General features: G+C 41.3%; 1 protein-coding gene across 1 annotated transcript in view; it reads left to right on the forward strand.

Moving 5' to 3' along the window:
• Positions 1 to 207: 207 nt before the first annotated feature.
• Positions 208 to 12,372, forward strand: part of znf423 (zinc finger protein 423) — a 180,649-nt gene continuing 168,484 nt past the window's right edge. Inside the window, exon 1 of the mRNA XM_088006140.1 lies at positions 208 to 1,223. Coding sequence (XP_087862266.1) covers positions 1,184 to 1,223 — 40 coding nt within the window. The 5' untranslated portion in view covers positions 208 to 1,183. The remainder of the gene's footprint in view (positions 1,224 to 12,372) is intronic.

Genomic DNA, 12,372 nt, shown 5'->3' on the forward strand with positions numbered 1-12,372 from the left:
CACAGCTCGCCGCTGTTGCATAACTCTCCTCCCCTGCCTCCCCTCTCTCCCTCCCTCTGCCCATCTTGCCTCTCTCGCTCTCTCCCTCTCTCCCTCTCCTGCCTCTCTGCCTCAGCCAACCCGGGCTGTGCCGAGCTGCTCCCTGCGGGATCAGAGCGCTCCCCCGCCGGGACCCTTCTCTCACATCCCCCTGCTGGGACGCGGCTACATTTCCAGCCAAGCACTGCCTGCCTTGGCTTTATTATGTGTGTCTGCGCCGCAGCCCCGCCAGCAGAGGCAGGCAGAGGAGGAGGAGGGAGGCTGGTAGCCAGAGTCAGGACAAAGAAAAAGCAGGGAGACAGAGGCTAGCGCAGGGTTAGACCGCTCCAAACATCAGCCTGCCGTTTATTAGGAAATATTAAACAGAACGGCTTGTAAAAGCAGCTTTCCCCTCGGGGTGGAGAGGCAGGGGGGAAGGAGCGCACTGTCCATGCCACCAGATCCACAACACCTAGAGTAGAAATAACGGACGGCTCTGCCCGGTTCGGCTCCTGGAGGGGTGGGGGGAAGAGAACCAGAACAGCCTGAAACAGTGACACTAAACTAAAGAAGCTGAGAGGAAGAGGAGAGGAGGAAGAAGGCGCGCTTCAATCGATAGAAAATATTTGAAAAAAATACCCGAAATACCAAAAACAACAATCCGTACGAGGTGCTGGCTGTCACTTCTCTCTATCGCAGCGCGTGGAGGTCCTGTCCAGGTGTTGGTTGGTGTTTTTTTTTCTTTTCTTTTTTTTTTTTGGACGCGCGCGTGGGTGGCAGCTCGCGCACAGGTCCGTCCGCGAGCGCTGGAAGAGGTCGGAGAAAGCGGAACGCGTGCGGCAGCGGCGGCGCGGCAGAGAGAAGAGAAGAAACAAAATCAAGGTTGTCGGAGTCGCGGCGAGCGAGGAAGTTGTGTCCGCTTCTCCCACAAAACGCAGCAGCAGCGGCAGCTGACTGGCCGGACTGACGGCAGTGACCGAAGCTGCCGCATTGCAACAGGCGAAGAAGCAGCGAAGAGGTGGTGGAGGTGAAGAAGCAGGAGAAGAAGAAGAGGGAGGAAGAGGAAAGGACAGCCTGGCTGCTCCGCCGCCTGCATGGGAAGCTGAAACCAGGAGCGGAACGAGAGCAGTTAGACAAAATCCAGGTTTCAGGGCGCAAAGCGGAGATGTCCAGACGGAAACAGGCCAAGCCGCGCTCTGTTAAAGGTAAGAAAAGTGCTGGTTTGGGAGCGGAACCGGAGTTTGTGCCGCTGCAGCGTTGACTCTTAATTTAATTTAAGTTGATTTTCCCCTAAAGGGCTGTAAGCAGGCTGTGTGAAGCTCTACAGCTGCTTGGCTTAAAACCTGAAGTTTACTGAGTCAGACTGTGGAAAATAAAAAAAACAAGCAAGTCCTGTCCGCGTATACCTGACTGAGTGGAAATTGTTTTTTAATTAGCTAACACGGGTGGATCATTGTTCTGACAGCGTGGGCTGTTTTATTATTTTTACACCAACTTGTTGTGGTTCACTGAATGATCTCCAATTAGAGGAGAAATCCCAATTTTTATTTACTCTTAAAAATGTACTAAATATGCTTTTAGAATATGGAAAACCGCATAATTGTAGCGGTTTGAAGGTTTCCGTCTTATTTAAGCCTAATAACGGCTATTTTCCCGCATATTTATTATCTAAACATCCATAAAATTGATTGTTTCTGTTTGAAAAATAAGTTTTATTTGCTGCTAAACGAGGCGTGAGTTTTTCCGCCATCGTCATGAAGTGGCGTTCATTGCAGTGCATGGCTGAGTGGGCATCGCGCAGGGGCGGGGTGGAGGGGGGGCATGTGGTGTCCTTGGCCTCCCTGTTTCCTTTATGGGACCCAGATGGGCAGCGGGACTGTCCGACCATGTGGTCACCAACTCCTCCTCCCCCCTTTTCCTCTATTTCCTAAAGCCATCCACGCTTTTCCTTTGCTTTTTTCCTCCTGTGTCCGTGAAGCCTTCCTGGTATTAATTATAAATCAGGATTGTTGGATATATTTTGGGGATGTTTGGAGGTTTTTAGCCTTTGCTTTGAGGCGGGACGCCTTTCATTCTTTAGAGGGGATGCTGCATGTGCTGTGCAGGAATCTCTGACAGAACGTGTTAATGCGCTCCCTCGGGGATGGGTTTGTGGTTTTTATGTCTTTCTACTGCGGGTTGCGTGTGCAGGAAAACGGTTTAAAACTGTTGCTTTTTAGCTCTTGTAGGGAGGAAGATGTGATCGGCAGTGACAGCTCTCGCTTTCCACAGCCGCCTCAGGAATCCTGGGCAAACTCTGGTTCATTTTGAGTTGATTCCTGCAGCATGGATCTGTTTCTGGTTTAGAAATGTGTCACATCGTCCACCTCCTTCAACAGTAGCTGCGTCTCCATCGACTACATAGTTGCACAAATTGGAATTACAAAAATATATTTGCTTAAGTAAAAAACAACTCAAGTTTTTTGATAAAAAGCTTTTGTACTGATGTATCAAAATTAGTTTTTCACAAAGCTGCAATGGAAACACTTTTTTGCATCACATGAATCACAAAATCAAAGGGATGCTAATAGTGACGAAAATGGCAAAGAAGACGACAGGAAGTGGTGGGAGGATGATGGCGTGTCATGAACAAACTTATTCACGTGTGATTTTAATTGCATTTCTCAGTTAATGGAAACAACGCAATTGCAAAATTGTGTTTTCTTTTCTGCACTAGCAGAATATCAGCAAATTTTGTAATGGAAACGCAGCTGGTGTTTCTGTATTTTAACTATGTGTGCACTGATTAGACTTTTTAAAAAGCGTCACTTGCTGATTCTGATTTTGGTCGATGCAGATTTTTTATTGGTCTGAAATGTTGCTAATTAGAGAAAGAACGTTGTCGAGTGGGCAACATGGGGTGGTTAATGTTAACTGCAAACATGCAGACGTGACCTGGCGCAGGTCAAATGCCTCTTTGCTGAGGTGGATAAGATCGACTTCAAATGCAAGTATCTGCCGATCACAGAGCTCTCAAAAGAAAGGAAATCGGAGTGGATTTATTGAAACTTTATGTATAGCTGGACTGAAGAGTCTCCAATAAAGATTAAACAAAAATCATTACTGTAAAATAACAGAATTACTCAAAATTACATTAAATAATGTCACGTTTAGATCTGGAGAACATGAGAATCTACAATCCTGTTTTTCTCTGATCAGAATGTGAGAGATGGGATGAAGATGGTTGTTGTATCCCATCCGGATCAGTAGATCCGTGTGTGTGTGTGTGTGTGTGTGTGTGTGTGTGTTTGCGCTCATGTTTTTGGAAGTGGGATCTCGTCGTTGAAGCCGGCAGGTCTCAGCAGCCTGGATAACCGGAGCTTAGCTTCAGTGAAGCAGCCGAGCGGAGCGAAGCGAGGCAAAGCCGATGCAGACGACCACCACACACACTCTCTCTCTCTCCCTCTCTCGCTCCCTCTTTATGTTTGTTTCTCTCTCTATCTGTGTGTTTTCTGCAAATACGGCCCTTGTTGTCTTGCCTTTAAGCACCATGTGTTATGTGTACTCCTGTGTGTGTTTGCTATCTCCCGTCCGCACCTTGCCCCTCTGACAGCTTGGCACAACCTGGCGTTGGGGGGTAGAGGGGTGGGGGCGGTGGTGAGGGGGAGAGAGATGGAGGAGGAAAGCAGGGAGGGGGTGAGGGGTAAAAGGTAGGAGGGGTGCAGCAGGTGAGGTGGGCATCACCGAGGGATTATCTGTGTTTTCATGTTCTTCTGTCTTTCACCTGCTCACCCAACTCTGACCGGCTTAGCATCAGCAGCAGAATCCCAACTCAGCCGTCTCTGCTGCTGCTGCAGGTCCGGACCGGATCGCAGCGACCCGATCAGAAACAGATCGTTCACTCACCAGTCTGAGGTTCGATGTCAGAAATATTGTCAGGTTTCTGTCGTCCGTCATTAAAGCTGCAAAGAAAAGCTTTAATGAGATTCATCCCAACTCCTTTTCCAAAGTGCTTCTCTATATTATATCAAATTATATAATTTGTCTTGGGATGTTTGTGCATTAAGTGCAACATTTTATGTTATAAATATAAATAGCAAGTAGTGAATCAAAAGCGGCGTGATAATACACACATTTATAATTGCTGAACTTTATACTTGTCACTCTTTCTCTTTTTTCATTTTGACATGAAATATAAAAGTAAATTCTCAGAGACTGGAATCCACCAATTCTTCTCTTCATTGTTAGATTAAATACTAAAACCTTTACCTGTATTTTCCCCATGTTCATTAAATGCAGCTCTGTTTCTGATGTTTATTCTTGTTTATTCTTTGTTGCACTTTAGAGTTTGATAAAAAAAATCTCCAAAATGTTTGCAACATGTTTTGATCCATAAACGTTATTGAAAAATCTTTATTTTATTCTTTAATTACAAACCAACACCTCTGTCATAAACTTGAAGCTCGTTGTTTCAGAATGTATCGTAAGTGGTCAAAATCAGGATCGGCTGATTGGGGCTCAAATTGGAGCTTCTTACTGGCCAAAAAAAATGGCTGATCAGCACATTTCTAATCCTAATCAATGTCTTTTAGTCAAATATATTGCAAATCAGAGGATGAATGCAAAGAACTTGAAATATATCAATTAATCTTTTTAAAAAAGTGAGCTTTCTTCTCTGCTCATTAAATGCATAAAATCTTGTAACTTCCTCCATTTTGAGTTGTTAAATGCATCAACCAGCAGTATGCACTGCGATGCCATTTGTTTAATATGGATTGGGGTTAAAGTTTGAAGAATAAATGAAGATAATCTTAAGCCGACCACCTCATCAAGGAACCCTGAACATTTTGATCTGATGACAAACTGGTGTTGGATCCTGAGAAGGCTGTTTGGTGCATCGAAGGACAGTAAACATCCATGCAACTCGTCTAATATAATATGGTCATGCAGACGTTAATAACCTGATTCATTTTGTATCAAAGTGAACCTTTAGGATTGTAAATATAGATATTGCCATGATTATTATGATTTAACGTTGTGCAGGCCAAACTTTGGTGTACTGTATCCTTTTCCATCAGGAACTTAAGACAAATTAGTTCCTCACTCTTTGATCACCATGTCACATTATGATTTGTAGGGCTGTGTAATAATATCGATTTTGCGATATATATTGATATTTTCTTTCCTAGAAAAAAAAATCGATATTCATCCGCAAGTATCGTAGCATCCAACTGTGACCTTGCTCACTCACTGCTTGCTTCGCTGGGAGAGTGATTAGGTCATCAGGCTTAGAGCGGTTCCTTCAGATGTTAAGTGTCAAGGTTAAAAAGGTATCAAACTATTCAGAGCAGGTACTTGGTGCACTTTATTTACTTTACAAATGCATGTAAGCTACAGTTTGTACTGTTTCAATTAAAAGAAACATGTTTTCTCACCACTTCTTTGATTCATTTTCTCCAGCTGTCGACTTTAAGTCTGTGTCCATGTCAAACCAGAGCCAGGTTTTGTGTAGTTGGTGCTTTTAATCAGTTTTCAGTTAAATTAACTCTATAACAGTCACAAAATGTCATCAAAATCACTCTGTCCCTCTAAAATCTTTCAGAAATTTGCAAAAGTATATTGAATTGTATCGTTTGCTGAATATCGCAATATATATTGTATCGTGAGCAGAATATCGTGTATTGTATCGTATCGTGGATTATTGTATCACTACAGCCCTGATGATTTGTATCTTATCTGTATTTCTAGGTAGAAAGCTACAGTTGGTTCAGTTTCTGTAAAGAAGAGGTTGAAGTCTTGGATCTGGTCAAAATTGAAGATGTTACTCTGAATCTTCGGCTGTTTATCTCTGAAACTATGAAGTTACATTATTTTTGTTTTTCAATTAATTTCATGCGTTTTTGCTCTTTCTGCAACTTATTGCTTACATTTTTTTCTCTGTCAGCAAAAAAATTGAGACAAAGTTTTATTTGATAAGTGTTATCTTTTTATAAAGCAGCATTCCTTTAAAACACATCTTTACAGAAATGTTCCTTGCTTTTGGAAAAGATAAAAATAATGTGCATGAGCACTTTAACGCATATTTTAATATCTTTGTCCGGTTTTCTCTGGATGTTATTATTATTTGAATGAAGTGATAAGCAGCTGCTCTGAGGAATCCATAGCAGGATTAGAGTGGTGAAGCTTTCCTGTATTTATCAGTTGACATTTTCTTTGGAAGCCTGAGAGAACGAGACCTTGGTCAAGTTATCAGAAAGCTTTATCAGAAAGTCAGGACTTTCACTCAGGCTGTAGAAACCGTAACTGAAATAATAATAATAATAAAAAAAGTCTTGTTTAATAAGGATAGATGTGGTTTATGTGCTTGCTGGAAATGGGTTCTCAAAGAAATGGAAATAATGAGGCATATTTACTAGTATTATATTGGGCTTTCTTTGTTTCATCAGTCCATCCTCTTCCCACATGGCTGTTGGTCTTTTTCACAGATTTGTAGCGTGAAGAAATGCGGTCAGATGTTTGGAAACGTCCTGATGAGCAGCGGCCCTCAGGTTCGTTTGACGGATTTGGTGGAACGGGCGAGCCTCTGCAGCGATTAGACCCTGTTAGCAGGGACGGGACCTGACTAATTGCTGTCTGTTAATTGAACATGGACTAATGGTGCGATGATGGAGCTCCTGGGTTAAAAAGAAAGCAGAGATGAGCCTGAGGAAGAAATGAAAGCAAGCTCCGCTTCCCTCTTATCTAAATATTATTTCAGTGGATTAATCCGTTTTTAATGTGTCTTTAGTGAAGCGAGGAAGGCAGAAATCTCATTCTGCGTCTGCTATCTCTCTCTCTCCCTCTCAGCCCTCAGCCCCTGGAGTCTCTCATGCATTATGTAGTGATAATTAATTACACATTAATAAATCCGCTTCATTTGCAGGACATTAAACGGGAGCTGAGCGCATGTGACAGGGAGATGGAGGAGAGTGGGAAGACCGGAGCGGGGCGCTCACTTTTTAGCTGTTCTTTGCTTTGTTTTCCACTGTTTGTTTGGAGCCAAATGATTTCTGTGGCGGTTGGATTTGCTGCTGGAGGGATCTGGGATAATGACATCACTCCGTCTCCTCCTTCCTTCTTGTCCTGCTCTCTGCTCTTCCTGCTCCATGCTTACATGCAAACAGGGTCAGGGTTTTACTGATTCGTGTAAACACAGATTCTCAGTTACGTCATCGGGATCCTTTCTTTCACTTTGTTTGCTTTGTATTTTAACAGAATGAATTATAATAGTGAAGTTTTGGACAGAAAAAGTCTAAATGTACACATTTACAGATCAATACTGGCTCAAGTCAGGGTTTGGGTTTTATTTAATTAATTTTGGTTTTCTAATTCAGTTAGTTTTAATTAACTTTTAGTGTGTTTACTAGTTTTTATTAGTTAAATATTGTTTAGTTTCAGCTTAGTTACAGTAGTAGTTTTTACATTTTTTATACTTTGGTTAATCCCTGTGTGCAGAACTCATAAAGGTAAAACTATTGTATTGATTAGGTAATAGATGTTGAACAGAAGATACCGTTTTATCATCGCTGTTTTGCTAGCCAGGAGGAGTATGGAGTGCAGATAACTTATGTAAATAGCTTGTGTGGGGAAAAAGATAAATAAGTTCATAAACACAAAAATAAAGGATATTATATCTATAATTTAAGCATGTTTTAGTTTTATAAAGACACAATACAGCTCTAGTCGTCATTAAATACCGATTTCAGTTAAAGAAAATGTTTTTTTCAATTTCAGTTTTTATTTTGTTAGTTGTAACTGTAATAACCTTGGGTCAGGTCTTTACAGTACGAACATACATGTATGTTTTTGTTTTTCTACATGCATCACAGGTTTCCACAGAGTCTGAACTTTTCACTCCCCAGTTCTTTCTTCACAGTCAGACCAATAGATCGGTCATTTTTCCATCGACATGCAGAGATACGTTCTCTGTTAAAGACTCTGACAGATGCAGCTCACATTAACGGTCAGCCTGCAGCTGCTCTGCAGCGATGATGTGAAAGCCAGTTTGTTTTGAAGTGAATAAGATAAAGAGAATCTGTGAGCTTTAAGGAAGCCGAGAAACTTATACAACCTTCTTAGGAAAAAAGTCACGTAATCTGTCTACGTCAGAGACGATCGCAGAGTTTATTGTTTCTTTATTAAAAAAGAAAATACAGAGTGCTGTTTTACCATCCTGGATTTGTTTTTGGTCTTTTAGGAATTTGGACAAAAAAAACCCAAAACCTAACTCGGAGCCTAAGAGATTCCTTAGATCATTATCCAAACAATAGAATGCTAAGTTAAGGTTGGCTAAGCTAAATATAGCTAAGCAATGCTAAGTTAAGGTTGGCTAAGCTAAATATAGCTAAGCAATGCTAAGTTAAGGTTGGCTAAGCTAAATATAGCTAAGCAATGCTAAGTTAAGGTTGGCTAAGCTAAATATAGCTAAGCAATGCTAAGTTAAGGTTGGCTAAGCTAAATATAGCTAAGCAATGCTAAGTTAAGGTTGACGCTAAATCAAGACGTGGAATGTTAAGCTCAACTTTTATCATCTAATAAAAGTTTAACTCAACTGAAATTAATAGTTTTTAGTTTATAAAGTAAAAATTTGGTTGACCATCTACTATATGTCCAGTTTTCAGCTAACTCGTCATCTTTGCTGGTGTTAAAATCCTATTTTCTGTCTGTCAGACAGTTTAAAGTTTCTCCTTTTCTTGCTTTCCTGTTTTTGTGTTTGTGCATCTCTGGAGTTTAGGATTGTTTTTCAATGACGGATGAATGGAAAGAGGAAACTCCATCAACCCTCAGGGAAATTGTCATCTCTGTCTCCCATACATAAAACACTTAAAACTTTAAAAAATGTAAAAACGTTAGCCCCCCCAACCCTACAGCCCCTCCGTTTCGGTTGAGTCTTGAGTGACTTGTAGGTCAGATTTAATGACTTGGATAATGGACTGAAATAAGTGGAAAAGCAGCCAGAGTTTCCAGAAAAAAGTGGAAGACCTTATGCTCTACTGCATAAACCCATCCTGAGATGGTAATTATTCTTTTCCTGGTGATCTTGTCAGTTAACAGCCCAGGAGCCGAATAACTGCAACACCAACACGTCATATCGAAATTAAATTATTTAGAAATGACATTCAGTTGGAAGCCAGTTCAGGAATAGCATTTAACAACCAGCACTGAGAGTCAGTTTAATTTGGAAAGACGTTTCACGGTTCTTGTGTTTTACTATAAAGGCTGAGGATTATGTCACACAAAGATGGTGTGTTCAGCACAGATCTGCTGTCTGTCTGTCTTCCTCCCTCCATCTGGCTTTGCCATCAGCGGGTCTTTAATGTCACCCTTTGGCAGAGCGCGGACTCTTTCACAGGCGACCCGCTCTTATAAAACTCTAACCTCCAACATGTGGTTTTGATTACATGAAGGCTGCAGTGTTTCGGAGGTACGTCTGAGTTTTAACAGCACTGTAAAGGCTGCGTTTTGCTTTGTGTGTCCTTTTCTAAAACATCCCGTTTAGCGTTAGCGCTGCTTTAGAGCGGGTTTGCGACGGCTGCACGTGTCGCTCCTGTATAAAAAGCCTGTCGTTGCTTTGCATTAAGGCTTGCTGAACCATTAAATGGCTCTCTGAAAGCTTTGTTAGAAATTCCATTGACTCCTCAGCAGGGGGTGGATTTGAGTTTTTGGTATTTTTCTTTGATAAACGGGACAAAACAAGCTAATGTAATTGGTGATTGGTGGAGCCCAGCGGCACCATGAATTGAATGTAATGGACTCATGTGGATCTGCGCTCAATTAGAACCAAATTACTCCACAATGGAAAGCTTAGAGAGTAACACATACCTAAGTAGATTAGGCCTGCTTTCACTCTGGGAAGAAAACAAAGTGAATGTGTGAATATTGAAAGTAGTCACTCTTAAATTTATTTTAGCTGATCCAGAAAGGATTTCAGGTATTAATCAGGAGTAAAAATTAGTCTAAACAACATCTTTATAATAATCCCTTTTAAAGCAAAGACTAGTGAGATTTAAACAGATATCGGACTACACTTCCAGTCAGAAATTATTCATCATGTTTGATTTTAAGTGTTCTTTTTCAGGGTAGAAATATTGGCTGATATGTATCCCATTAATATTTAGCTTAATTTCCTCCAGCGAGTTGTACCTGTACCACATGTTTTCTGGGTATCTGATTACTGTTCTTTGCAGAATTGGTGCAGTTCGTTTAAAGCATGACTTCCAAATCTTTAAAGGGGAGGTATCATGAAAATTGTACTTTTTTGGGCTTTACCTCATATAAAACTTCATGTAAAATAAACCAGGAGTGTTGCTTTGATTCTCTCTTGCATTTTTGAGAAATCATTTAATCTCCATGGCAACCACTCACCTGAGCAAACGTCTGGTTGGACCTAGCTCCGCCCTCAGGGACACAGCTCCTCCTCAGAGCTGCAGTTCCCAAGCTCCTGCCTCATAGAGCAGACATTCTCCATGGCTCAACCAATCAGCTCCTTCAGACTAGCCAGCAGCAATTAGCAAACACCTGCTGAGCTTATTATAGGAGCTACATCTCAGTGAAACGCTGCTTAAAATGTTGTTAAAGGGTTAATAGAGGAGCCTTGTTGTGATGACTTCCTGGAGGCGGAGCTTTAGAAAGAGCAGGAGTTTTTAAAGAGACAGAGGCCCAATTTCTTTTATGGCATATTTTATATGTACAACTTTTTTTTTTTTTTTTTACAACTGAAGGTACTTGAAGTGCTGTAAAATGTCACTATGTGACTGGGAAATTTGTAATACAGCCCTGTTAGGGTTTTAGTTAGGCCATTCTGGAAGCTTAATGCTAGCCTGTTTTAGCCGTTCTGAAACGTGTTTTAGATCATCGTCATGTTAAAAAACCAAACTGTTCAGGTTAAAATCATCTGTCAATTTGAGAACAATTTACAGTTAGTTCTACTCCTTCATTATTCCCATCAACTCAGTGCAATTTACCTCTACTCCATAGCATAATGCTGCTTCCACCGTGCTCAACAGTTGGTTCTGTGTTTTTACATTTAAACGACTTACAGAGAATCCTTCTAACATAGTTTCATCTGATGATAAAAGTTTCTCCAGAGGGAATCTGACTTTTCTCTGTGTGCACAACTGCAAATTTTAGCATCAGTTTCAAGTTGACGCTGGTGCAGACCTCTAATGTCTGCACCTCTCAGACTTTGGTGATGATTGCTCCTGGTTGCTGTAGATGACAATTTTCAAATAAATTATGAAGTTGTTTCATATTTCTAACAAAATAATTAGATTTAAGGTGTGACGTAAACTAGATGTTTGAAATATTGGATGAGAAAAGAAAAGGTCGTAGCAGCTTGATCTCGTTTGATCCTCAGTGAGGTGTGCATCATGCCAGCTCGTCTCCTTATCAGCCGCCGACCTGGTGCGGTCGGGCGGCTGCGTGTGCGTGGGACCAGCAGACCAGGCCAATACCGCGGTAGCAGCTTAGCTAGTCCTGTCTATCAGCTGCAAACTCACTGAACCTGAACACCATCCCTGTCCCCAACGCCCCGGAAACAAACACACACTGAAACCAACAGCAACGGTGTCTTTGAGTGTGTAAGATGTTAGTGTGGCAAATAACGGCAATATTTTATTTGATTTTAGTCTCCAAGATGTAAATTCTTCACATTTAGAGTGGTGATTTTATAAATATCTGCAGCTGTCTTTGAATTTTTGGGATTTTGGACAGATTTGCACCATTTCTCTAACACTTCTTAATTCTTAAAGTCTTCCTCTTCTCTCCCACCCCAACATATTCTGTACATTAAACATTAGTGGAGGGGCAATTAGCAGTTCCCCTTTGCACACCTGGCTGATGCATAATGAATTTAATGCACTCCCCTTCCTCTCTCTGCGCCACACACTGATGTTGATGAAAGGAGGACTTTTGGGAAAAGGGAATTTGTGTTTCTTCGGGTGCATTCACACCGGCCATGTTTAGTCTGCTTTAATCTAATTCGGTTTGTTTGGGGAAATGTGAATACATAAAACTCTGATCCGGACAAATACACTGAACTCTGGTCCGGCTGCAAACCTTAGTCTCAGTTCGGATGAAGTGAACTCTGGTGCGGTTCGAATGTGAATGTGAATGGGAATGGAGACCACTCCAAAAGCAGGAAGCGGACTACAACACAGTGCATTCTGGGTAAATACAACCAAAACAAACGCATGAGTCTAACGCTAGCAGGAGAAAAGACTTGTGGTCTTTTACCAAAGACAAAAGAGAAATCCTACAACCGCTAAGATTTTTTTATTAACATTTTCCGCCAGTTTTTAAGCTCACAACCCAAAGAGATTCCAGCATCTTACATTT

Source organism: Poecilia mexicana, unplaced genomic scaffold (assembly GCF_051168715.1).
Source record: "Poecilia mexicana isolate PSO_F unplaced genomic scaffold, ASM5116871v1 scaffold_6, whole genome shotgun sequence".
NCBI classification, from domain to species: domain Eukaryota; kingdom Metazoa; phylum Chordata; class Actinopteri; order Cyprinodontiformes; family Poeciliidae; genus Poecilia; species Poecilia mexicana.